This window comes from Sylvia atricapilla, chromosome 10 (assembly GCF_009819655.1).
Source record: "Sylvia atricapilla isolate bSylAtr1 chromosome 10, bSylAtr1.pri, whole genome shotgun sequence".
NCBI lineage: Eukaryota > Metazoa > Chordata > Aves > Passeriformes > Sylviidae > Sylvia > Sylvia atricapilla.
The window spans coordinates 264267-291120 of NC_089149.1; the positions used below are offsets into that span (position 1 = coordinate 264267).

The window sequence follows — 26854 nt, forward strand, 5'->3', positions numbered from 1 at the left end:
CCCCATCTTGGGCGAGAGGAGCCGCGGCCCTACCGCGCTCCGGGAGCTCCGGGGCCGGCGCAGCGCAGCGGGTCCGCCCGCCCGCGGCCGCTGAGCGCCGCTCCCCGGGCCGCCGCGGCCCCGGCACCCCGCCCGCGGCGGGGGTTTGCCCGTGGGGCGAGCCCGCGGGCCGGTTGCGAGCAGGATGCGCCTGGCGCTGGTCTCCAGGTAGAGCGCGGAGACAGCGGCGGGGGGGGGGGGGACACGGGGCCGCCTGGGCCTCGGCCGGCCAGCGCGGGGCCCCTCGCGCGGGGCGGGCCGCGGGCCCGCTGCTGCGGCCCGCAGGAAGCCGCGGGGCGCTCGGAGCGGCGGCAGGGAGGAGAGGGAGGCCCGGCCGCGGGAAGAGGGCTGCGGATAGGGAGGAAGAGGAGGAGCCCCGCCGCCCCCCGCCCGCCGCAGGAAGCCGCCGGAGGATGTACGGTAGCGCCGGGGGCCCGGCCGGCACGCCGTGACAGCCCGCCCCAGCGGCCCGCTCCCCTCGCCACGGCCGGCCGAACGCCTTCCTGCGGAGGCAACATGTCCAAGATGCCGGCCAAGAAGAAGAGCTGCTTCCAGATCACCAGCGTGACCACGGCGCAGGTGGCCAGCAGCATCACCGAGGACACCGAGAGCCTGGATGACCCGGATGAGTCCCGCACGGAGGACGTGTCTTCTGAAATATTTGATGTTTCCCGAGCCACCGACTACGGCCCCGAGGACGTCTGCGAGCGGAGCTCCTCCGAAGAGACTCTCAACAACGTGGGCGAGGCCGAAACTCCCAGCAACGTCTCTCCCAATCTCCTTTTGGACGGGCAGCTGGCCGTAGCTGCCGCTGGGGTGGCTGCAGGCCCCAACGGGGGGGCTGTGCCCAAAAGTTCGGCTGTGCCCCTGCCAGCTGTTGCCGCGGGCACCGCCGTGGGGGGCGGCAGCGGTGCTCAGGCTGCCCTGCCCTCCACAGGGCCTCCTGCAGCCGCCGCCCCCGGGGCCATGTCTCAGACGGCGGCTGCCGCGTGCAGCTCACGCTTCAGGGTGATCAAGCTGGACCATGGTACTGGGGAGCCCTACAGGCGAGGCCGATGGACGTGTATGGAGTACTATGACCGGGACTCGGATGGTGGTGGTGTTCTGGGCAGGACTGGAGATTGCATTAGGCACAGCAGCACCTTCGAGCAGGCTGCTCAAGAGAGGGACAGTGGCCTTGGTGCCACAGGAGGTTCTGTTGTGATCTCGGCTTTGCCGGCGTCAGCCCATGGCCCCGATTCTATAGCTGACAGCTCCCTGGCTGCTGTGTCACAGCTGCTTCAGACAGAGAAAATGAACCAGTCCTCTCTACAGCAACCTAATTTTGTCATTGGGCAACAGCAGCAGCCGCAACAGCCCGTAGGTGGGGCCGTGCCTCAGAGTACTGCTCAGCCTGTGTTTTCTGGGGCTTCGGGAGCAAGTCAGCAATTGATAGTGCCACAGCAGCCACAGCCACAGGTAAATCCACAGGGTGTTTCACAGGCTGGACCCAACGGGAAAGGCATGGCATCTCCAAATGTGACAGTAGGGCAGTCAAGCATTCCTGTGGCCCAGCAGCAGGTGCAGCAGGCAAACGTACCGGTGACTCAGCCTCAACAATTTGCTTATTCTCAGTCCCAGATTCCACCAGTGCATCTACTGCCGACGCAGCCTCCTGGGCAGGCTGAATACATGCAGCACATGACAATTATGCAGTCTCAAGGAGCTATTCAGCAGGCTACTACGAGCTCTGCTCCAAGTACTGTGGCCTCCAGCCTTGCTGCGGGGCAGGTGACGGGCCAGAACCCCTCACCCGTGGGAGCGGCAGTGCTGGGGGTGTCGGCGCAGCCCAGCGAAGCGGTCGCACAGGGCTCGGGGTTGTTGCAGAGTGGCCAGGCACAGGCCGGTCAGCCTGCCATCCCACAGCCCGCAGGTGTGGTGCAGCCAGGCCTTGGACATACCGGGGTTGTGCAACAGAAATCTGTGACTCAGCATCCGATGGGGGCGAGCAGTCAAGTGTCAGGAGTGCCTGGTGCTCCCCACGCTGTGGTCCCCGGAGTTCAGAGCGTGCCTGCGGTTGTGCCCGGTACAAGTGTGCCTAGTGTGTCCACCACAGCTTCTGTTACTATGCCAAACGTCCCTGCTACGCTGGTGCAGTCCCAGCTGACGAGCCACCCTCCTGTCAGCAGAAGCGCTGGCGCGGTGCAGTCCCAGCACGTCGGACACTCGATGATGCAAGGTGCGCCCAGCGCCCCCGCCAGTCTGCCTCAGGCCAGCCTCGGACAGTTTCAGACCCAGGCCCAGTCCTTAGCAGGCCAGATCGATGATACTAGAAGAAAATCGGAACCCCTACCTCAGCCACCACTTTCTCTTATAGCTGAAAATAAACCTCTTGTGAAGCCTCCCATTCCAGACACTCTAGCAAATCCTCTTCAGTTACCTGCAAGTACTCCAATGAACAGTCTTGCTAGCTCTGTTTTTGGCATACCCATTCCTGTTGATGGTGATGAAGACAGGTATGAATTATTTTATAATGCCATAAAAAAATCTGTATTTTTAGGGGGGAAAAAAGTTCAAGTTATTGCCAAGTGTTTTTTGTAAATTCATGTTTTCAGAAAGTCATGCTGAGGTTCATCTGGACTAAATTTTAAGAGTGCAAACGATAGCAAAGTATTTAGGTCGGTAGTGAGTTGTACTTGGTTTTTTGCAGAGTGTGAGTGTGACTACTTTTCTCACAAAATAGGGTACAAAGTATCCTGAACTGCCTAATGCCCGAATAATATGACCTCTTCAAAGTCAAAGACTGGAAGCTGTGTTTCTGTAGCCGGTGGCTCAGGATGTGTGAAGGGCTGTTCTCTCCTTTTTCTTGAATGCATTATAAAACACTTCAATGACAGCTGGGTTCAAATGACACTGTATTGCAGTGTTAAATCTGTGTGGTGTATCTCAGAGCTTTTAACACAGATTCTTGATTTTTATCCTGCTTTGGAGTTAGCGCTTTATAGTGTCAGTAGGGAAAGTACCTGCACTTGGATGTGGGCTTGTGTGCAAGTCTGTATACAGGGAAAGCTCTGCAGAGAATGGTCCTTTGTACTGAGAAAACAGACACTGCTTGGGCAAAGATGTGGACACGTGGGAAGTACAACCTTACAGTGAGTTTTTTTGGAATTGGAAAGTGATTTGGAGCTGTGAGTTGTAGCAGAGGGGTGTGGTGTGAGCAGGCTCCTGAGAGGGCCTGAGAGAGGGAGTGGGTGTGTGGCTGCTGTTCCCATAGACACCTCCGACTGCTCTGAAGGCCAAACCCACTTGATTGACTTCTTTGAGGGAAAGAAGAATCAAACAGTGTTTGAGCACTGAATTTAAGTCCCAGCATTTACTGTCAGTACTGCTGCATTTTGGAGGAAGGGAATATATTTGTTTTTAAAAGCAGGCATTGGGCCATTGTGAGTAGGTCTTGTGGTGAATTTCTCTGTAAGTCTTCCCTCACCTTGGGATAGCACCAGACATTAAGATAATGTAGTCAGTGTTGTTTTGAGCATGTTTTAGTGAAGCAGCTGTGTCTGTGGGGTTGAGGTGCAGTGGGTGGAGAGAGCACCTCAAAGTGGATGCTTGGAGAGTTCAGGCAGGTTTAATGCAGGCCTGTGCTCACTGCAGCTGGCTGACACTGTGTCTGAGAAAGTAACTGCTGTGCTTTTCTGCAAGGAAAAAACATGGTTTGGAAACCTCTGCTGGTTCTGATTAAACTGGTCAAAGAAAAAGTTTAAAAGTTTAAAATTTATTTGCAATTTGCCTACCTTAAGAGCATTGCTAACTTGGCTGACAAAGTGCCTTGTGCAAATAAGGCTAGATTTCAAGCTGGTGGGTTCTTTTCATAGCTCAGTGTTTTTTGAGGTGATTTGTCTGGTGTTTAGTCATTCTGTTGATTCAGGAATCTGAAAGAAAGGAATGCATTTTGCATTTGATGACAAGGGAATCGCTTCTGTGTAAAGATAGAGAAAAACTTGTCCTGCTTATTCAAATTAAGGGCATCTAACTTTGTATGGCACTCCAGTGAATCAGTTCTTGGTGCTCTTACCAGAACAATGATTTTTAAAGTTAGTTTTCTAGTTTAGTCCTTGAACTTGCCACCTTGCAATGGTGCTTTACGTGGTGTTCATGTCTAAAGAGACTCTTTCACATACTTTGCCATGAGACCTGAGTAAGAAATGGAACTGGGATCTGGGATGCAATGTGCTCTTTATACCAGGGCGTGCTGTGGTGCTCAGTAGAGAAACTAATGTCTGGTTATCAGTGAAGGAGTGCCTCTGTGTCATTTGTCAGCTTCTGCACTGGGTGATAAAACTGTGCCGTGTGCTGGGTTGTCAGAAAGCCAGGAGCACATGTGTGGTGTGAGAGCCTTTCCCAGCTGGGAAGGTGATCCTGGTTAGCCATGAAAGCTCACCTTAAAGAGACCTAGACTTCATACATAACGTAGGAGATCGATATAGAGACAGTAGATCAAAGTTTAGTCTTTGCTCCCCTGACTTCCTGCCGTAGCCTGACTTCCACTGGCCTCAGACACGGAAAGGTGAGAGTGAAAACCTAGCAGCTTGTTAAGGCTGTTCTAACTCTTGGTTTTTATTTGTGCTATTCTCTAAGAAGGCTTTATTGTAAAACTGTCTCCTCCTTGTCTGCTGTTCTATTCTTGGTCCTGCTTTTTTCCTCTTTCCAGCCATTAAAATTGTGCCACTACTCCCCTGGGCTTTGCCCAGCTGCCCTATCTACTGGAATCAGTGGTGAAATAGTTAATGAAGACCTTCAAGTGTCATTAATAGGATGGGGGTTGACACTGATAAAGCTATTAAGGCGAAAAGGGAGCTGATACATCATGAGTCATGGCTTTTGCTGACTGGTCCAGGAAGTTCGCACACAGCTCAGTTCAGAGGGGTTACTTGGTGGTCACTGAAGCTGTAAATCTGTGGAAAGCATTTTTCTCTTTGTCTTTCCTACTATTAATGTGTAACATCCCCAGAAAGGGGGCTCAGTGTTTAGGCAGGTATCTACATTTTTTTCTGCCACCTTCAGTTATACTTCAGTATTTGCACATACTTGGAGCTTCACAGACTTGTGTAGATCATTCTCCTGTAGTCATCTTCTAAAACAGTGACTCATCAAGGAGTAGTGTATAGCTCTCAGTACCCTGGATTTGTCTGGAAAGTCACTCACCAGTCTCAATATGAAGAGGAACTGTTTTAAAGGTAAAATAGTTAAGATGGAAATTCTTTGAAAGCAGCACATCAGCAATAAAGTAAACATGATGTAAAAAGTTGGTTAATGTATTTCTGAAAATAAGTGTTTTGTATTACTCCTGTCTTCTAGTCTGCTCTTTTAAACCAATCAGCATCTAAGGTTACTAGGGGTGGAGGTGATCTAGCGTGATATATAAAGAGAGCTCTTTATAGATTATTTTCTTCCAAGCCATTGCCCAAAGACTTTTAATTTCCTGTTCCCATAGTCCAGTACACTTTGACAGTAGTCTGTAAAAAACCGTGTTTTCTTGCATTGACTTGATGAACAGTGAAGAATCAGTTAATTAGAAAATCTTGTCTGGGGGAGGAAGAAAGGGTGGATAGGTAGTCCAGAAGAATGAAAAAGAAAAAATCCTTTGGTGTGTCACACCTTCCTTGAAAAGCAAAGCCAGTAGTTCAGTTGATGTGTCCAAATTGCTAAGCTCTTAAAAAGGAGAAATAGTTGTGTGAAAGTTATGAAATATTTACAGCATAACACAGTATTATTTTTTCTCTTTAAATGTGGCTGCAAATTAAATAAACTGCAGCAGTATTAAAGGATGGAGGAACTAGTACTGGTACTGAGGCAGATGGGAGTATTGCTGCCTCAAACAAGGAGCCTGAAAAATACTAATGGTGTAAAAAAGACAATTAGAACTAGGTTTCAAAATTAGTCTGGCTCTTCTTTTGTTGGACTTCAGCATTAGTGTTGATATTTTGGAGGGAGGGAAGCTTGAGCACCTGAGAGGAATTTGGTATTGGTGTGTGTCAGGTTCTCTGCTTACCCTTATGCCCATGTATACACAGATTTGTAATTGACACGCAGAATATTTCATCTGGCTTAATAACTTTATTTTGGCTCTTGGAGGAAAAGAAATATGTTGCTTCTGTTAAAAGAATGTTACTGAGAAAGCTTGTTCAAACCTCCTACATGTTTGGCAGACTTTGGGGGCAAAATATTACTGGGGTTGTTGGAAAAGGAGCAGAGTATAGATCATTTTCCAGAGATAACTGACCGGCCTGAACTGTTGCGGCTGTATTCCAGGAACACAAATGAATGGCTGCAATTGTGAACTGGCAGCTCTGGCAGCTGAGCTGCTGAGAACCCGATTGTGCAGGGCTCTCCACAGCGTGTCTCCCAGCTCAGCTAAATCACATATTGGTATGGAGCACTAACTGCTGGGAGAGCTGTGCTCTTGAGACCATGTTCATCACATAAGGACAAAAGTGATCCCATGCCCAGTTAAGTGTTGCCCTAGATACATATTTTATTGTGCTCCTAAGGAAAATAGTAAATATTCTGCAAATACATACAAGTACATGGTACTTGAATTGCATTAGTACTCAGTGTTATTCCTTTCTTCACCTTCTTCATAAACTTTGTAGAGGTTTGAGCTCTCCTATAGCTGCAGTTTGTTCTCAGCTCGCCTCCTGAAGGCCTGTGTTTGCAAGTGTGTGTGGAGGCAGGTGAGAATGGCACCTGGACAGACACGCTCCAGAGCCTGGAGATCCTTTGGTCTGACAGTTTGAAAACTGAGCTGGGACTTCTGGAGTCACCATTGCAGCTCATGGCAGCAAATGATGGTTAATGCGAAGAAACTCCAGTTGGTTGTGTTCACTGCTTGCTGTACCTTCTATAACAAAAATTACCAAAGGTTACTGCAGCACTGCATGAGTTTCTGACTGGTAGAAAGCCTGTTGTGCTGTGCAGTCAGTTTTGGAGTGGTGCAGGATAGCTAAACAAAACTGGTTACTTGCTTGACAGTACTGTTTCCCAGTTTAAACATTCAAATGCCTTCGTTAAGGAGGAGTGGGTACATTCTTAAAATTAATGAGATACAAGTGTTTTAGGTGAGAGAGTTACTAAAAGGAGGAAATAGGAGAATAGTTGAAAGAAATTGACAGTGATACTGTTCAGCTTGTTTTAAAGCCTGCAGTGACCAGCCCTGACAGGAGAGGTTCCCTGTGTCTCAGACTCCCCAGTGTTCTGCTCAGCTGATGGGGGTTAATTTTTTCCTCGTCCCCTACAGAAGAGTGCAAATGTTCCATAGCTGGTTCTGAATGCTGTCTGTATGGCAGAAATAACAGCATATGTTTTATGGAAGCTATTTTTAACTTCTTGTTAAAAGCTGAATACTGAAGTATTTGGATGTTTTGAGAAGGTAGGACTACCAAACTGCTCTCAGACTCCAGAAGGGCTGAAAGTTTTCTGAGGCTGCATTTTTATAGGAGATGGTGATAATTTTTATGACTTCAGGTGACACTTTGTAAAGAGGAGTTACTCCCAGTTACTGTACTGGATATTTGAGTTATCAGTCTGTTGCATGTTGAGGGTGTATATTAGTTTTCCTGCTTTAAAGCTGGCAATTGGCAGTTTCTGTTGCTCAGGAGAAGTGCAAACCTTGTTTGTGTTTTATGTGTTGGCAATGATTCCTTAAGAGACTTCTGTGAGATTCCTCCTGCTAAAGTACATCTGGATGGTTCTGTTCAATAAATCTAGATTGTCAGGCACAGGTGTCTGCTTTTATTCCTATATTTGACAAAGTATAAAGATAGAATTATTTATAGTAACTGCTAAAGCCACTGTCTTCTGAGAAGATTCTGCAGACGTAAGAGGTCACTTGAAGTGCAGAGTAAGACTGTACTTTCATTCCTCTTTAAAATTATTCTATCTTTAAACTTAACACTTCATAAATACAAATGTGTATTAAGTGCCAGGAAATCTTTGCCTTATGGGATGATCTATTTTTACTCGGGCAGGGCAGGTGACTTACTTGGCCACATGAAGGACAGCTGGATGCTTGTCTTAATTTTCTTTGTCAAGGAAAGCAAAATTAGTCCAAGAATGTGTATATCTGTTCTCCCTTTGAAGCTACGAAGGATGCATTTGGATTGTGACAGCTTGCCTGAGTGGTTTGTCAGTGCAGAGAGAAGGCAGAAATATTAATTAGTGCCCTGGAGAGGTGTCAGCTGCCTGTGGCACTGACAGCTGGCGCCTTTGTCTGCTACAAGGAAAGGTTACAAACTGGAAGGGGGATGAGGGCACAGCCCTGCAGGTGTGGCCTCAGCAGTGCTGAGCAGAGGGATCCCTGCCCTCCAGCTGCTGGACTTTGCCTTGTGCAGCCCAGGATACCACCCACCCTCGGCAGGGAGGGCAGAGTCCTGCCCCTCCAGTCTGGGAGGGGATGAGGGTGTGTGAGCTGCCAGGGGAGCCGTGTGGGTTGGATAGCTGGTGGTACGGCTTTCAGCGAGGTGTCTGAAGCTTCTGCATCCATCTCAAGCAGATTTAATATCCAGTAGAGGATGGGGTGGTCAGAAATGAGGGTTAAAACCCCCTGCTTGCTTCTCCATCGAGTTATTTTGGCTATTTTTGTAGGGGTGTAGATGAGAACTCTGGGGAATGTGTCCTATATAGAACACTCTTTGGTGGGTGCAAGGCCTGTAAATACCTTGACCAGCCCTACAAATCCATTTTTAAAAATACTTTTTCTCTAAACTAAGTGGTGAGCACCCACTGACAGTGTAGGCTGGCCTGAAACTTGAGGGGTAGAGACTTTCTAAATGGTGTGAGAAGGCAGACTGGTTTATAATATACTGTGGAAATAACCATGCCATATATGGCCTAGGATCTAACATCTCTTTTTAAAGCTAAGTGTGTAATTTGAAACGTTTGCTTATAGATGCATTCCTGACCATTATCACATGAGTGGGACAGGTGGGATTTGTCTGTGTCTGCATGAAGCTGTTTTATCCACTCTTTTTTTTTTTCTCCCCTCCACAGATACTGAAATATTTTGTTGTCAAAAAAACAGGAGCCTTTTGTATTTATAGATGACTGAAATAGCTGAAAGTGTTGTCACTGCAACTTAATGGGGAAAAAAAAATCTCATTTTAGTGCAGTTTTATTTGAGGATGAGTTTTCAAGTCCTGTTCCACTATGTAGGGCCACTTTCACCAGAAATCACAGGCAGCTTGCTCTTCATCACTGTGTTGTGAAATTAGGTTTTGTGGGCATCACAGGCAGCAGGAGCCTGTTCATCTTCAGTAACATGTTCATACATACCAGCCATCTTGTATAGAAGTCAATACTTTTGAGAGGTTTTGCAGATTTTTGGCTCTGTAATGCAATACTAGCAAATGTGGATCTTTATATTTCAGAAATGCTGAGTTTATTATTTTGCTCCAGCCTTTATACCAGCGTATCAGGGTCTGCTGGGTAGGAGTGCTCAGAGCTTGCTCTCTTGCATGGGATTGTGTGTAGGAGAGTATCATGGCATTGTGATATTCTTTGGCAGATATCTGTGGATGCTGAAGGGCTCCATCCCATGTGAAGTGGTGTTCAAGGTGTTTGTTGAGACCATGGGCATTTTTTTCAACAAGACTTTGTTTGCTTTTGGCTTTTTTTTTAAACTTGTCTTGGTTCTCTCAAACGTGGGTAATATTCGTGAGTTTTTCTGTGGCTTTTCTTGAAAACTACTTGATAGAGGCAAGAATCCCTGACTAGATCAGGCAGAGATTCTGCATTGCTGTTACCAGCTTGTAATCACTAAGTTTCTCTCTGAAAATGTAATCTGCTGCAGATTTTTTTTTCCCCTGGAAGCCAAGCTGTGTTTCATGTGAACTACTTAGGTCTGTATCCTCCCTCCAAGAACTGAAGGTTCACTACATCAGTGAGAAGACAAATCATTAGTACAAGAAACCTTACACTTGTTACATGTTTTGTTTTAAGAGCAGAAGCCCTCAGATTAGTCCTCAGACAGTTTGAAAGATGATGTAATAAAGTTCAGCCTGACTGACAGCCCTGACAGCCTTCACAGAACAGCCGTGCTTCATTAGCAGGTGGTGTGTTAATTAAGGTGTCTGGGACAGGAGGAGCAGGAGGGCCGTGGGGTGCCTGGCTGGGACAGGAGTGCACTGAGCCTGCCTTTGGGAAGTGGGAAAACAGCGTGTTGAGGATGGAAAGGGTCATTACTGCATCCTGGAAACCATCACACTGGTAGGATTACAGTTTGTGCAGCGCTCCTGAGACCTGGGGACTGATCTGTGGGACCCAAGAGAACTGGGCCCCAGAGTTTTGAGCTGCAGCTGTTGAAATCAGGAATGAGAAGATACTTAGAAGGTTGTTGTGTTCTTTCTATGATTAGTATTAAATAGCCATACTGGAATTGACTGTTTGAACTCTTCATCAAAGCTCCTTCAGAAATAGTGTTTGGTTATTACCCAGTACAGGTAATAATGAAATGTTTTTTATTATTTTTAATTACTTATTAAAATCAGATAATTATGTAAAACAAGTAATTGTAGCATTGGTAGGGGTTTAAAAATATTCTTGGTGTTGTTTTTAAATATTTAAGCCCACCCAGAGCAGAGGAAGGATGATGCCAGCATTTCAACAGAGCAGGCAAGTGATCAATGAAATGCCTCTGCCAGACTTCATACTCTGTATTTGTGATAATTGTCTGCATTTCCTTCTTAGAGACTTCTAGTCACTGCTGGAAATCATTTTCCAAAATCTTCTTTTGAGAGCAAAGTGAAGAAATATGGGCTACTGGTTTTGGGTTTTCTAGTGAAGATCAGTTCCCTGCAGTGTGCTTTCTCTATGCTATTACAATATTTTTATTTTGTGGTAGCCTGTGAAACCCCTTTAAATCCATTGTGGTGTTTGAGAGCCATTGTCCCTGAAACTGTCATGTGGGTTGGTCGCTGAATCAGCCTTTCCTCTTACCTGTAGCTGGAATGCACCTAAAACTGTGTTAGAGCTTGGAATTCTTGCTGGTCTTTTAAGGTATGTATAGCAAGTATAATGGTTTTAAGAAACTGCCTGAACAGAATATGCAATTTAAACACATCACTTCAGAACTTGAGATGTTATTTTCCTTAATTTTGCATTGGCTCCCCCACATTTAGTCCCTGTCAGTTTTCTCCTGCAAAGGTTTGTGCTCCAGTTACTGTTCTGTGGATTGAGTCTTGTGTAAGAAAGCTCATTCAAAGTTGCAGCTGCTTTAAATAGTAGGTGCTAAAAATAAAGTGAAATGTCTTTTAAAAGGAGAAGGAATTCTGTTACAAGTGTAAACATCATCTCAAAATGCCGTAAACTGTGCTGCAAGTTCCCTGGTAAATGGTGATCAAGTGACCATCAAGTCCCTGGTCCCAGATGAACCCTGCCAAGTGCTGTAATTTTGAGACCAGTTGTAATCAGTCCCTGTTGCACTCAGTACCCCAGTAAACAGCCCTTGGGTTTGAAATACTTCTGGCTGAAAGTACATCCAATCTTTTATAAACTTCAGATGCTAAGGAGGGATTAATTCATTGTCCTTTAGTGCACAAACACATCTGTGTATGGTGACAGTTCTCTTGAGCTCAGAACGTATGCTTACCTTACTGTTGGGTGTCTTACCTATTCAGTAGTGATTCTGATGTTAAAAAGGGCTGAATATGTTAGTTTGTTCATTCCCTCTCCAAGATCTCTTTGCATCACTTCTTTCTTCAAGTGCTTGATTCAGTTCTGGCTCTGTAGCAGCTGCACAGATGCAGAGTTCCACTAGTGTGCTTCCTTTGATAAATGTGACCAAAGAACACATTTTTGGGCAAAATGCCCAGCTCCTATAGCTCTGTGCAAGGGATGGGAGCTGGAAGGTGTTGACTTCCCCATCCTACTGATGCATTACTGCATGATTAATGACCTTACTTCTAGGATCAGGGTTACGAGAATAGGTAGCCATATACCCTTCTGGAGAGCTGCTACCCAAACCTGGCCATGACATTGGAGCTGAGGGCTCAGGCTGAATAAAGCAAGATTTCAGTTACTCTCTGTACATCCTGTGTAGAGGTTTGACACCCTTGCAAGGCTTTTATTTTTTAAATTCTGTTTAGATTCTTTTCTGTAGAATTGCAGTCAGCTGCTCATGTTTTGTACTTGTGCAGCTGATTATTGCTACCAGAGCTTGCTCCTTCCCCCTTACCCATATTGAATTGCACCCTTTTTATTTCAGACCGTTGCTCCAATTGGGCAAGATCTTCCTGAATTTTATTCCTGCTATCCAGAGTGTTGCAGATCATCGGCAGGTGTTGAGATAGTTGTACTCCACTGCCCAAGTGATGGATTAAAGCATCCCATAACACACTGGGAGGAGACCTTGGGAGAGCACTGATGAATGATCCTTCCACTGCACTCTGGAGAGCCACGTGCACTGAGTAGTTGCCAATGGTGGCCTTGCTTTGTATGAGCCAAGCTCTTACCAACAAAAATGTCATGCAAGGTGGTTAAAAGCTCAACTCATTTTATGACATGGTCACAATCTCCTGTGGCTTTCTGTGTGAGATCTGTTAATTGTTCTCAGAATTTTGGCTAAAGTGAGCTTCTGTAAAGGTTACCCATGTGAGCTTGCTGCTGTCTGGGTAATAAATATGTGCTTCTGTTCTTCTTTGGTTTTCTTTAGAGGTATTGAGCATGGATTGTCTGACCTGTTGTTTTCATATTCTTCAAAGACAGGTGCTTAGACCTTTTGAATGTTTTGCATCATTCCTGTTCTCAAACCTTAAGAAAATAACTCAATGAGGTTGAGAGAGAACTGTCTGAGGTGGTATGAATTTTTTATTTGGGGAAAAAGGTGCTGTTTTTCATGTGTTCTTCTTGTTGCCCTCAATTGCTGAGGTTTGAAGGCTGAAACTTGTTCATGAGCAATGATGTTACTATTTCTTTCAAAGGAAGTAGGTGGTAAAAAGGCATCTGTGCAGCAGCAGCTGTATGTCAGGCTGATCCAGTCCAAAGCCAGTATCATTACTTGAACTCAAAGGCATTTGTCTGTATACTTGATGGTTTAGCAGCTTTCACAGGCATGGTTTCTAGTGAAAAGAGCTCTCGAGGGTGAAGTTTGTATTTGGCTTTTGTCCTGATGAATGGCAGTGGGAGGATACACTTTCAGCTGTGATGTGAGACTCGGGATGAGGTCTAGGCTTCCCTTTTAAAGGGACAGCTTGATGTCCTGGGCACACAGAGAACTGAGTAAGTTCTCCTTTAAATTTGGATCAAATTTTCTGTTGCTTGAAAACTGTTCTTAGAAACTAGAGCATGGGAGTAAGTTGTGAATATTTGCATTCATGAGCTTCCAAAGGACATAAATGCAGTATGTATTGTATGACTTTCTGTAGGGACATGGAGGCATTTTGGCCACCTGAGAGACACTTTGAATGTTAAATTTACTAAGCTGGTTGTCTGTCATAGTCTGAGAGTGAAATGCAGCCTGTGTACCCTCGGGGATGCTTGGTCTCTCTCAGCAGAGATGGAGGAAGAGGAGTTCTGGAGTACCTTCTGTGGAGGGTAGGTGGTTGCCTTTTCTCTGGGTCAGTGTCTGAGGCATTCCTGTCCTGTCTGGCACTCGGTTCCACTGTGTCAGTCTGCTGAGGACTGGGACTGAGCCTTGGCCTCAGAGCTGGCAGGCTGCTGGGGAGGAGACACAGGCAATCTGCTTCTCTGGTCCAGGCTGTCCTTGCAGTCCCTCAGGGCAGTGTCAGGAGGACTTGTGGGCTCCAGCTGTGGCACAACGGCAGCAGGCCAGGTTTTACTGCTCTGTAAGCTGTTTTCTCAGTTGTTTCTGCAAACAGAAAGGCATTTTTAGCCATTCTCTAACCTTTCACTGTTTCTTATGGTTAAACTAGATGCCTCAGCAGTCTGAAACTCAGTCATATTAGTTCAGATCTGCATGTGAGGCATCATTCATGCTGCTGCTGTGGATTTGCTTTTCCTGTTTAGGTACACACACTCCCATTAATTATTTTTAAAATATATAGCTATGGAGTAGAAAAGGTTCTCTTACTTGTCTGAAGTAATGCAAAGGCAATTTCAACACTAGGGCTTAGAAATGAGAATCCAATAAGGAAAACTTTTTCATATCTTTTACATGCTTGCTTAAGAATAGTTAAAAAATATAGAGCATGGAGGATATCAGTATAAAAATAGACCATAAGAAATACGTGCTGTGTGGTTATAAACCACTTTTTATACCTAACAGTAGCAACATGGCTTTATATACTACAGGTAAATTTTTCTTGGCAGTTAAATGACTTTCTGTTTACAGCCTCATTCTGAGGAAGGGGCTGTACATACTCCTGACAGCTGCCTTAGAAAGAAGAGCCTGGGCTTTCCTCTCAGCAAAGGAGTGCTCTCTAGATCTACACAAGGCATTTGTTTTCCACATGTGAATTCCTATTACACAAATGTCCTTTAGCTATTGTGTTGCTCTTCCTGTAATCACTTGAGTTGTGTGCAGTGTTTCTTAGGAAGATGTGGATGTTACCAGCATAGGAGTGTGGTGTTTATCAGTTTTGTTCAAGCAACCTCTCTAAAAAGTTTTAAGCTAAATTCCAGACTCGCATGGATTTTTTTTTTTTTTATTTCTTTTGAAGAGTGCAGTGCTGAAGGTGGGAAAAGGAGTGATGGACACTTTAAATTCAGGCACTTCCTGATCATGCCTGATCATTGTCCTTTACAAGGTTTTTGGTATACACATGCCGTGAGAATCTAATTACTTCTGCTAGTGTTTTGTTATGGTACGGCTTCTGTGATGTTTTGGGGGGGTTTATGTGATTTTTACTACACAGTAATTGTACTTCAATTAACTTAAAGGCAGTTGTTTTTAGAAATATTCATGCCCTAAACTTATAAAAGGGATTGATACCTGTACTTCTAATGTTGATATAAACTTCTCATATAAAAACTGCTTCCAAAAGGAATTTGAAGTTATGTGTGCATTTCTGATGATTTTTTCAGCAAGGTTGTTGCATTTGTCTCTAGGGCTGGTGTAGCTCTGCCCACATGAGGATGAGCAGCTTGAGGAAGGGAGTTTCTAAGCTTCAGAGTAACACTGCTGCAGCCACTGGCAGCAGAGAACTGTGTGTGTCATCCATTATCTAGTTCACAACAAACCTTCAGATGAAACTTTGGAGAAGATTTTCTAATTACACTGGCAGTACAGTTGCCCTCGTGGGGCTGCCTCAGGGCTTTGGTGCTGGAATGTGGCCATATGTGGGGTTTTCAGCAGGGTTACTGTGCTCTGGGCCTGTGAGAGCCCGCTGATGAGTGCATGGCCAGGGGCCTCCAGCAGCTCTTGCCTTCTCACACCTCAGGAAGGGGAAGTGGGAAGGTGACTGAGAGGTGCTTACGAAGGTAGTTGACATTCCGTTTTTCATTTCTAGCTGGTTCTGTTTTTCAGTTGTAACTTGATCTGTCGTACTTTGAATGTGACATATTGAGCTCTGACTTCCAGGTCCCCTTGGAGGAATCATCTGTTCTGAGTATAAAGCAGGGGGCTAAGTAGGATGGAAACACTGGGTACTGTGTGCAGAGGTAGTTTGGGACATACCAAAAATGGTAAAGGTGTCTCTTGGCTTTAGGTTTGTTTGGCATTGGGGTAGTGGTCAGCTAATCCTCTACAGCATTGCCAGCAGGGTGGGAGATGCTCGTTGTTGGCCTTACAGTCTCATCTTTGTGCTTGATATAGCCTGAACATCCATAGAGCTGGAGAATTACTATTTTGTTTTGCATCCTTGTGTCCTTAATACAAAGCCATAGAAACAGCAGGGCCTTGCAGACATTATTTTAACCTGTCTGGACAGCTAATTCACTTTGTAATGCAGGTTGAATTAAGAGAGTTGGTGTTTTTATTACGTACCCATTTTCAATATGTCTGTCTGATTCTTGGATCTCATAGGAATCCGTCAACTGCATTCTACCAAGCGTTCCATTTCAACAAGTTACACGAGTCAAAGGCCACCTGGGATAGGTATGGATGCTTGAGTATGGAATGCATACATGCTGAGGTATGCATGAACTGCTTTGCTCTCTGCGAGTTCCTCATTGTTTGTGTTTGCACAGAACTGCTGCCTGTCAACTCCATACTGGGCTTCTGCAGTTTGAAGAGGTGAAAGCGGTCATGGAAGTGAAATATTTGTGCTGAAACATGGAACTAAACTCTAAAAATACCACGTGACTTCTTTTCTTCCTCCTTCCATTATGCATGTATCATACATGACGTGTAAGCTCAGAGTTTAATGCTAGTCAGCTCCTAGCTGACCTTTACCAAAATACTGATAGTTTCCTTCTCCAAAAGAGGAAACTTTTTGGCGTTGAGTCCTGTATCAGAAAACACATCATGAAAATACTATGTTTAAACACAATTTTGGCAAAGTTAAGATATTTCTATCTTTAAACCAGGAAAAGAAGCTTTCTGGCTTACTTTTCATTCTGCTCAAGTAAAGCTGGGTGTGGAAATCGGAGATTTACTTTGTCCTTGTCACAGTTCACCTAAGTTAGCATTGAACTCATGGTGAGAAACTGCAGTCAAGTGCAACAGTCTTACATGGCATGGATAGAACTTGAGAGAAGTGCATTACTAATTTGTCAGTAGCTGCAAACTGTTTCTTTCCTGTGCTTTAATGATTTTTGAGGGATTTTTTTTTTCAGCATTAAGTCAAAGTCCTAGTGATGTGATTTAATGCTTTGTGCTGCTCTGGCTTGTCAAAACTTCTGCTTAACAAGCTGTGTAGAATGTAAATTTTGTTTGGCTGTTGAAGTATTGATAACCATTTCATCACTGTCTTGGCTGTATTTGACTTGAAAGGCTTCTCAACTTGCACAGCTCAACTGAATCTTTTAAAGTTTGCTTGGCAACAGTTTGTATACTGCACAATGATGAAGGCTATAACTAATGCTAAGTGTTTCTTAAAAAAAATATGTTGTATTGCTGGGGTGCTGGCATTAAGCTCAGTTTCAGAGCACATCTTCCTTTTTCAGCAGAAAGTTGGACAAATTTATGTTTTTGCATTAAGCTCTAGATGATACTGCTTCCCTGTATTTATGGAACAGAGTTGGTATTTAGGTTTCAAGGACTTTGTTATTTCACTGGAACAAACTTCAGGGCTTAGAGTACACATTTGGTTTGTAGACCAAAAGGTCACTTTGTGTTCTAGCCTTTAGCTGTTTCTCTACTTTCATGCCTCAAAATAAGTCTTAAGATGAAGAAGGTAATTCAAAAAACCCTAAAATCACATAATGAATTATTAAGATGGAGGCTTCACAAGTCTGAGGTTTGTGTACAATGCCTGAAGCAAATGCTGGGAATGTGGGATGCAGAAGAACGTTAAACTCAGGTAGAAGAATGTAAATTATTGCCTTTACAATAACCTTGCATCTTTGCTGGTAAAATCTGTGTGGTAAAAACAAACATTTGTGAGAACTAGAATGAAATTCATCAGGATGGATGCATGTTTTCAACTTAAAATCCATTCTAATACTAAAGTCTTTGACAGGGTTTTGCAGGTTTTGTGTTTATACTGCAGTTACCAGGTTTTAAGATCACTTTAGGCAGCTTTCCTTCACTGGATGACTGAAGCTGAGAAGCTTTCAGCTATAAACTTCCAGTAAAAGGTAGTGGCAGGGGTGCCAGGGGCGTCAGTGAGCAGTTCAGCTGGTTGTGGGAGCCCTGGCAGGATGGAGCTGGAACAACAGCAAGATGTGGGGCTTTTTTTTGTCATCTCTGGTGTGGGAAAGAGAAATTGCTGCTGTGGAAACAGTGAGCTCGTGTGACTTCCTCAGAATCCTTTGTTTGCCCATCACAAAACGGGGGCATGACACACTGCAGAGCACCAGCACTGTGAGTCTGCTGGCAGTGAACTCTTCATTACATTTTGCAGCTCTTTCTGAAGTACTTTGTGAACCTGAGGGGCTTGGCTTAGGAGACCTTGGTGTAAACAAAAACTATTTCTGTGTAATTCTAGTATTTTTTCTAACAAATATGGATTATTCCCCTATGAGTAGCTATGTCTGGGGACCTGCTGAAATCAGAAGGGCTAGCTGCATGATACTTCAGTAGAGAACAAGAGATTGCTGAATTAGTCCAGTGATAGAAACTATTTTATTTTCCACCAACACACTGTGGCAGGAAGAGAGTGCTGGTGACAAACCAGTAAGTGTTAAGGAGATACTGGTTGTTACTGACACATTAGCAGAGATGCTTTCTTGCACAGTGCTCACACAGGTGTTGCTGAAGGCACAAGTCTCATATGTTGGTCTTTTCAACTGGTGTGGTTTAAGAAGGGGAACAGTGGCTTCTTGGCATATTGATGTGAGTCTGAGTGATTGCTTTTCTGGGCCTGGGTTGTGTTTGCACAGTGAAGCTGCCATGCCAGCTTTAGGTGGGTCTGCCTAAAGCACAGACATTATTGGTAAATTTGAATTGAAAGTAGTAGGATTTATGTTTCCACTGAATTTATTTGTGAAGCATTAAACCTTCGCAGTATAAATGAACTCATAAAGTGTGTGTAGGAGCTGCTGAGGTGGTGAATTCAGAGCCTCAGGTTATCACACATTCTCAAATGGCTTTGACATAGAAAAATAGTGGAAGTCTGTGATACTCACACAGGTCCTCTTTCCAGGCTGGATAGGTGATTGGATTGCATTGGGACGCTATCAGAAAATCTGTTAATGATGGTGGCTAATTAAATACGCCTTAACTCTTTCAAGAATAGAAAAGATTTCTCTGGATAGACTGAATAGCTCAACCAGTGTAAGACAGTAGCTCATAAATGAGTAAACAGTGAGGGGAAAGAATAAATGACCACAGGGCTTTCACTCACTTGTAAGCAAAACAAGTGGGAACGCTCCAGCCTACCATACAGGTGTTTACAGAAAGGTTGATTGATGATTTGATTCAAAGAAATAACAGCAAAAGAGAGAAAAGCTAGGGTGGTCACTTTGCTTGGGCATGTCTGTCAGACCATTTGTAACACCTTTCCCACTTAAAGTGAAGTACCTGTGGTTCTTTTCCGGAGGATTTGTCTTGCAGAGGCTGTTGGACAGAGCTTTGGTGTCTCACGTCCTCTGCCCTGTAGGATCAGCTGTGAGGTGTGATACATTTTATGTATCTAAAAAGCAAGGAAACTCCTGCATTATGACAGTCTTTTGAGAGATAACTTGGTGTCAATAAAGTCAAGAAATTCCTTAGGATAGTAGTACACAGATAATCATCAATACAGCTGTACACAGAATGTTCTGTTACTGTCTGAAAAGCTTCAGAATTAGCTAACATTATCCAGTCAGTAGGACTTCAGTCTCATTTAGGTGTGAAGCACTATTACGTAGTCTAGTGCTTGACTGTGCCAAAGTAGGCTCTGTGTAATTCTAATGTATCCAGCATTGGCATAAAATACACATATTACTGAGGTCTGTGAAATACGTAAAAATGAACAATGCTTTTTCTAGGCATACAGAATGAATTAAGCTGCATATACCTTTGACGTTTGATTCTTAGTCTTTTTTACCTAGAATTTTGAAGTTCAGAGCATGTGTCTTGGAAGGATGATAGTTGTATCTAATGACATTGATGGTGAAAATATCACACTGATTGCAGTAGCACTTGTTGGATTAAAAATTGAAATGGATCTTGGTGCCTGTGAATATGAGGTGATGTTGAAGGTTAAATTTTCCTGTGGCCATTAGCAAGTTAACATTAAGACGTAAACCTTTTTTGTATGAGAAGCAGAAAAGGCCTGGTGTTGTGCAAGCAAGTGCTTCTCAGCAATAACAAACACCATTTTCTGTGCAAATCCAAATCACAACCCATACTACTTACAGTGGAGGAAATTACCTCTATCCCAGCCCAGTGCAGCACATTATTCCATACTGTTCCATTCCCTTTATTCCGTACTGTTTGCCTGATGCTCAGGTCACACACTGTCCAGCCTCCTTAACCACCACCACCTCCCCTTCCATCCTCCGCTCTAATACATAGGTGTCATTCCTGCACTCTCTGCACCTGGCCTGCAAATTGTCCACAGATGTCCACTGAGATGGTTTAGTCTGTGATTTTGGGCTCCATCTCTCCATCTCTCATCTCTCATCACTCAGGACAGGAGAGGTGTGTGTGGAGCTGTTGGAGACCAAAGCTGAGTCAGGTTGGGTCCTGCAGCCTTCCTCGCTGTGGTCTTCAGCACACACTGCAGGGCAGTCCCACACTGTCCCCTGCTCTAGCATAGCACCCACAGAGACAGTCCTGCCTGAACTTCTCCAGGCTGGCTCCTTCCCGTGGGCTGCAGCACCACTGGGTCCTTCCCACAGGGTCAGTCTGTCAGGAGCACATCTGCTCCAGTGTGCACTTCTCTTTCCACTGGGCCCTGGGTTCTGCCAGGAGCCTGTTGCAGTGCAGATGTCCCAGGACAGCTTGGCCCCCTTCGGGCACCACCTGCTCCTGTGCCGGGGTTCTCCAGGGCTGCAGCTCTGTCGCTGCTGCCCCTTGACTCATCCACGGTCACAGTCCTTCTGGCTGGAGCTCCAGCCTGCCCAGTGTGGCTGCCCTGGGCACCTGCCAGCCCAGGCACATGCTAGTGGCTGTTATCAAGTGTTCCAGGCATGGCAGTGAGGTGATAAGAGCACTGGGGCAGCAGTGAGAGTGCAATGTGGCCACTAACCAGCAATGGGCTCTGCCACACTCAGGCAGGCAAGCCCATGGCAGGCACAGGAGCATCCAGGCAATAGCTGCACAGCAGGAGCAGCTATCCATCCAATCTAGAACATCCCAGTCAAATCTGTCCTTATCTCAAACCCTTCCAGCCCCGTCCTGGGTGCCAAGAAGGACTGTCTTGGTTTCATCCTGCCGGCTCTAAGCCCCATGCAGCCACTTGCTCAGCTCCCCCTCCTCCCAGAAGAGGAAAAGTGAAAGAACTTGTCAGCTGAGGTAAAGACAATTGCATAGGTAAAGCAAAAGACACTGAGATTTTTTTAAACTTCAGCTGAAAATGAGGATTTAAAACTGAAACGAGGGTTTCTCTGACAAAAGGGGTTTTGTCTACCTGTAGTTTAAGGTAGGAGAGCACTGGGTTTACCATCCATCTCTGGGAATGGCGAACTGTGCTTGGGGGGATCTTTGGTTTTGCTGTCAGTAAATCTTGCCGTGTACCTTGTGGGCTTCAGCGTGAATTTGGTGTACCAGTATGACATCTTTTTGGGTAGAGCCTTCATTGACATGACCTTAACTGGGAGGTCCAAGTCAAAATGAAGTGTGCCCTGTTCAGTGTATCTGTTTGATACTTGGTGGGCTGCAGAAGCTCAGTGTGGGGTGGGAGTTTTACTGTTGAAAACAAATATTACATGCCTAATGCACCCCTTCATCTGCCCAGTGGTACTTGATGTGGATTTTTTTTTGCAATTTTGACAATAATTGTCAGACTTCTGTAGCTCTTGGAGCAATCAGTAATTGGTCTTTTTTTACGAGAGCTAAATGGTGGTTTTCCTCTTCTAATTCCAGGATTTGCAATTTGGGGCATTGGCTCTACTGTGGATGGTGCACTCACAGAATGTGTCAGACTCTCTCTCCATTCAGTCATCCAAAAAGGCTTGTTTAAGAGATTTGTTTTGAGTTTCTTCCTGGCCTTTTCATAAGGACTGGATTGTATTCATAAATGTCATTCTGCAGCCATGGGATAAAATGTTTTTATGCAAACTGGAATTTGATGTCAAGAGTTTAGCATTTGAGAAAAGTACAAAATTTTAAGTTTTGGCAGCACGTTTGGAGTTTCCCATGAGAGTAGCTATCACTGGAGGGCTCTGCTCGTGCATGTCCTACAGGAGCTGCTTGGTGTTGGGAGAGCTGTCAGATGAATGAAAACAAAATCATATGGGAATTGTGCTGCCATAACATCTAATTCTCACCTGCTTTTAGAAAGTGACATGGAGTGTAGTCAGCCTTTAGGTTTTATCCTGACAGCAAACTGAGGCACCCTCTGTCAGTGTGGAGCTTCTCCTGGGTGGTGAGTGGGGGTCTCTGTGGTCCCAGCCTCTGCCTGCTGCAGTTGGGAGGGGTGTTGGGATGTGTGCAGGGCTGCAATCCAGACTCAGCATTTCAGTCTTAGCACAGCTGCTCTGCGGATGAGGGCAGCAAGAACATCACAAAATAGTGTATAAGCTACTTAGAGCTTCCAGCACCGCTGGTGTGGTGTCACGTGTGGGGTATGTGTGGTAAAGCAGTGGTTTCCCTGGCTCACTCCAGTCATGCTCCAGGGAGGAACAGTTCCAGCAGGCAGAGGGGAGCTCAGGGATGAGGTACACACAGGAAAGATGCCTCTGCAGTACCCCACACAGATACAGCTCTTTGGGAAGCTGAGGGAAGGCTGCCTGTCTTTCTCATGGAACTGCTTGAATTGCCTTTACTTGGAGTGATGTACTGGGGTTTATTTTTTAAAATAATCACACTACAAAATAGCTGAAATGGGGATAGGGGAACAAAGTTCCAATCTCAAGTTTGAGTAATGGGTATTGACAAAGTTGTGTGATTGTGCTGCAAAGATGGGAAAGTAGATGCCACTGCCAAGTGTGGTGTTTGCTTTAATTGTCCCCTTGTTGTTACCTCTTAGAGCTGCCTCATCTGACCTGTAGAGTGGTGTCCATGAAGGACTGTGAGAGGACATAGAGTCTTGGGGTTTTGTGGTTCATGAACACAGATGCTTCTGACTGTGCCAGATGAGTCTGGTGCAGGTTAATTCAACATGGAAAGGAATACTTCCCTTGGCATGAGTTACAAATAGCTTTTATTCTGAGGAGGTTTAGGGTTTGAAAGATGCTTAGAAGACAGTAAGAGACTGGAACAATTTTCTTCTGAAATGGGTGTTCAGCACTTTTGGTTTGGGTTTCAGGATTTACTTGTAGAAATGGAGGCTGTTACTCCCTTAGTCTCTGCAAACCTGATGCCCTGTGCTTGTAAAAGCCCGGTGCTGGTACTAGATTAACTTCTCTGGCCAGTATCACTCTTCAGGAGCTGAGCTGTGTTTCACATCTGTGACTAGTACTGCTGAGCACACTGAGCAAAGAGCATACTCTTTGTAAAAAGCCTTGAGTGCTTTTTTTCCCTAACACTTGGTTTTGGTGTGTTGCACAATTGCAGTGAGATGAGTTTTCCGGCATGACTGCAACCCTTGCGTTTTCCCCGTGTTAACTCTACTAAACGTGGCTGCACGCTGCTGATAGCCATGTCCATGGCTGGGAGTGTTATCAGCAGCTGTCACTGCCCAGGAACTGCTGTCTGTGTCACACAGCTGGGTGAGAGATGGGACCCTGAGAGCTGGCAGGGGAGATGGCTGCTGCGGGCTGCAGCCCTGTGTGCCCTGGGGAGAGCTGCAGGGACTGGGGAGAGCTGCAGCTCCTCTCCGGCCAGGATCTAGGGAGAGCTGCAGCTCCTCTCTCTGAGCCCCAGGGACTGGGGAGAGCTGCAGCTCCTCTCTCCAGGCAGGGACTGGGGAGAGCTGCAGCTCCTGTCCCTGAGCAGGGCCTGGGGAGAGCTGCAGCTCCTCTCTCTGAGCAGGGCCTGGGGAGAGCTGCAGCTCCTCTCTGAACAGAGACACCAGAGTCTGTGGGAGGACAGGGACACCCCAGCCTGCTGAAATCCCAGCTCCAGAGCTGCGAGTGAGGGACTGGCTTGTGTGCTTGTGGCATGACATGGAAACAGACCCTAGCAATTAAGGGCTGGATTTCTGTCAGGCAGGATTCAGAGATGCAGTTTGGGATCTTGTTGGCACAGTAAATACACACCTCACGGTGTACTGAAGTGTGCTGGTGGACATTCTGTACCAGTGTAGAACAAGCCTGGCCCTAGCTGTGACCCAGGGCCTTGTGTTTGTCAGCTATCACACAGGATCCAGGGAGGATTCTCTGGGAGCCATGAAGTGGCCACGGGGCTCAGGTCGTGTCTTGCCCTCCTGCTGGTGGCTGCCACAGGCTGCAGGGGCAGTGCTGAGCCAGAAGCTCCTTATGTGGAAGGTAGACTCAAGTGAATCCAGGGAAAAAAATACTATCATAGTATTTTTTTTTTCATTGCTTTACAAAGACAGTTTGGAAGAAATAGTGCTGGTGGTAAGAATCCCATTAATATCCCATGAATTCTTGTTTTCCTCAGTGAAGAAAGCTGGAAAATGAGGCCAGGAATCAAAGCAATTGATTCAGTGTTTATTATAGTGCATTTTTATGGTTCTGGGTGTCACAAGCCCAGTATGAGAAGGTATAGATTGAAGGAGCAGTGTTTCCTGTGAGTCACAGCTGGATGGGGTGAGGGCTAGGAGGGACATGGGACACCTCCCTGTGAATGTCTACTGAATTTTTACTCTAAGCTTCAGCCTGCCAGTGACAGTATGATCCAGGAGTCCTGCAGGTGCATAGTTTTACCCGAGTGATACAATAACACTCACAGACTTTTCTCATTCTATTTACAGTGCATCTGGTGCAAGTGTTGTTGCCATTGACAACAAAATAGAACAGGCAATGGTAAGTAAAATATCAGTTGTTATTTCTAATAGCATTAATGTGATTCATCACTGAGCATAAGTTTCCTGCTGTATTGTGTTTCTGTGAGGCTGTGATATCCCTCCAAGTGGGTCAGACTGAGAATGTCAATTGAAAAAAGCATTTGCTGTATGAACTATGGATGACCACAAACCATTATTGCTTTTACTGCTCGCCCAGAAATGTTTTTCAGTCTATTTTCTTACAAATTGCTGTGAACAAGGTGATTGAACTTGAAGGAGTGCTGAAAATATAGTGCATATCTCAGTCTGTTACTCTAGCCAAGTTCATTTCTGGTTTTTCTGAAGGGTGAGGTATGCCATCCTTAACACTCTGCTCAGCTTCAGTTAGAGCTGCTGGATTTTTGCTTCTGGTGATGTAAAAGCTTTCTTGTTGGTTTGGTTCTCATACACCTCAGTGACCCATACCCCAGGTCGCAGCATCAGAGCTGGTGCTTTCCGTCTCAGGAGCTGAGGTGCCATTCTCGTCCTTGGCTTCCACACAACTGAAGTGACTGGAGTGCTGGAGACAAAGCTTTTGATACCAGGCCCACTTCACAAAAGGGCTGGGTTGTTTGTACTCAAAGGCTGATTTATTCATAAATTTTTCGTGCTGAGTGCTTTGTTTTTCCAGGCTTACTGCAGTGAAAGCCGTACCAGTAATTCCTGGGGCTGGGGTGAAGGAAACTGTTCTTTTCTGTGATCTAACTGTCCACTTGTTCCTTGCAGGATCTAGTGAAAAGCCATTTGATGTATGCAGTGAGAGAAGAAGTGGAAGTCCTGAAGGAACAAATAAAAGAATTAGTTGAAAGAAACTCTTTACTTGAACGAGAAAATGCACTGTTGAAATCCCTTTCCAACAACGATCAGTTATCCCAGCTGTCCAGCCAGCAGGCCGCCCCCAGTAGCACGTCGCCGGCGCAGCCCGCGCAGCCCAACGTCTCCTCGGCGTGAGCCCGCCCCGTCCCTGTGCCAGCAGCCTGCTTCTCTCGTGTGTTTGGCCTTCTCAGTATTAGACAATCACCCTCCCAGAGCTGCCCCTGCCGCTGTGGCCGCAGGCTGGGCCGTGTCCCCGCTCCTGGCTGCCCGCTGGAGCCTGGCGTCCTCCCCGGGCTGCTGGAGCTCGGGTGGCTCTCTGAGGTTCCCCTTGCTCCTGGGCTGCTTTGAGCCTTGCTGTCTGGTAAGGAGCAACAATTCCTCTTCAGAGCCACTGTTCTTTTCATATAAGTAACATTTGCCTATGTTAGTTTCATTTATTTGTTTTATTTATTACAGGGCTGCTATTTTCATAATGTACATGAACAATGTCACAGAACTTTTGAAATTTTTTTTTTTTTAATAAATGTCTGTATGGGTAAAATGATAGATGGGATTGCGTTAATAGATACAATGTCTAGGCAATAATTGAACAAAGAATCCTGGCATATTTCTAACACTAATGGCAATTGACCTTTGGTATTTATTTACGGTAGTAAAGATCCAGCTTGAATGTAAATTTTGTATAGAGTGTAAGTATGAAGACCATAGTGCATCTGTACAGGTAGTCACCAGTCCTTGTGATATAATAAATAAGTGATGGGCTATTTTGATGAAGAAAACTTTGCTCATTTCTGTTTCTACTTTCTAATAGAGAGAAAGGGGCCATGATTCCTCTGCTTTTTGACATTTCGTTTTTGGTTTGGTTTTTTTGGGTGGGAATAAAAAGCTGTGAAATTGTTCAACCTACTTTGTAACCAAAGAAGCAAAGCTGTGTAATTGAGTTGGTTGTTGGTTTTTTGTTTTGGTTTGGTTTTTCTTTTTTTTTTTTTTATTTTATAATGCACACTCTTTATGTATTTTTTATTTAGTGTTTTCTCATTCACAACTTTCTTTGCTGTCTCGCATGATCTGCATGACCTGTAATCTTTGAACCACTTCCGTACCTCATGTTTTTATCCAGCACTCTTAGTGTAATATGTACTAGTCTGTGAACAATGTCAATAAAGAGAAAGAACAGCTGGTGTTGGTGGAGCTAAGCTAGTGTGCTAGGCACTAGTTGTTAAAACAAATAAATGAAGTGAGCCATCTTTTGTTCATTTAAAATGGTGTTTTGAATTTCGTATGCAGAAAACGTTTTGTTACATTGCAGATTTAATGTATTTAATAAATGCAACATGCAGATTAAATGCAGTGTATACTGAGTATTTAAATTAAAAATGTACATTTCATAAATACAGTTTCAAGAAAGACCATCATTTGTGTAAACTAAT

The 26854-nt window shown here is 45.1% G+C and overlaps 1 protein-coding gene across 7 annotated transcripts; it reads left to right on the forward strand.

Moving 5' to 3' along the window:
• Window positions 1-26816, forward strand: TSC22D2 (TSC22 domain family member 2). 7 transcript variants are annotated; one of them, XR_010744340.1, is made up of 5 exons: window positions 1-2534; window positions 15995-16066; window positions 16159-16667; window positions 24537-24588; window positions 25335-25420. XR_010744340.1 is itself a non-coding variant. In XM_066325649.1 (4 exons), exons 1-3 carry the CDS (start codon window positions 556-558, stop codon window positions 24564-24566), a joined length of 2118 nt encoding a protein of 705 aa, XP_066181746.1. In that variant the 5' UTR covers window positions 2-555; the 3' UTR covers window positions 24567-24588; window positions 25335-25420. The 7 variants fall into 7 exon arrangements, 4 of the variants coding, with proteins under 4 accessions (XP_066181746.1, XP_066181743.1, XP_066181742.1 ...); XR_010744341.1 differs by lacking the exons at window positions 15995-16066; window positions 16159-16667 and adding an exon at window positions 12278-12544; XM_066325649.1 differs by lacking the exon at window positions 16159-16667 and having other exon boundaries at window positions 2-2534; window positions 15995-16103.
• The last annotated feature ends 38 nt before the right edge of the window (window positions 26817-26854 follow it).

Coding starts and splice junctions, on each gene's coding strand:
- TSC22D2 (XM_066325645.1), top strand. CDS start 556: ATGTCCAAGATGCCGGCCAAGAAGAAGAGCTGCTTCCAGATCACCAGC. Junction 21,671..24,536: donor CCATTCAGTCATCCAAAAAG/GCTTGTTTAAGA, acceptor TTCTATTTACAG/TGCATCTGGTGCAAGTGTTG. Junction 24,589..25,334: donor ACAAAATAGAACAGGCAATG/GTAAGTAAAATA, acceptor TGTTCCTTGCAG/GATCTAGTGAAAAGCCATTT.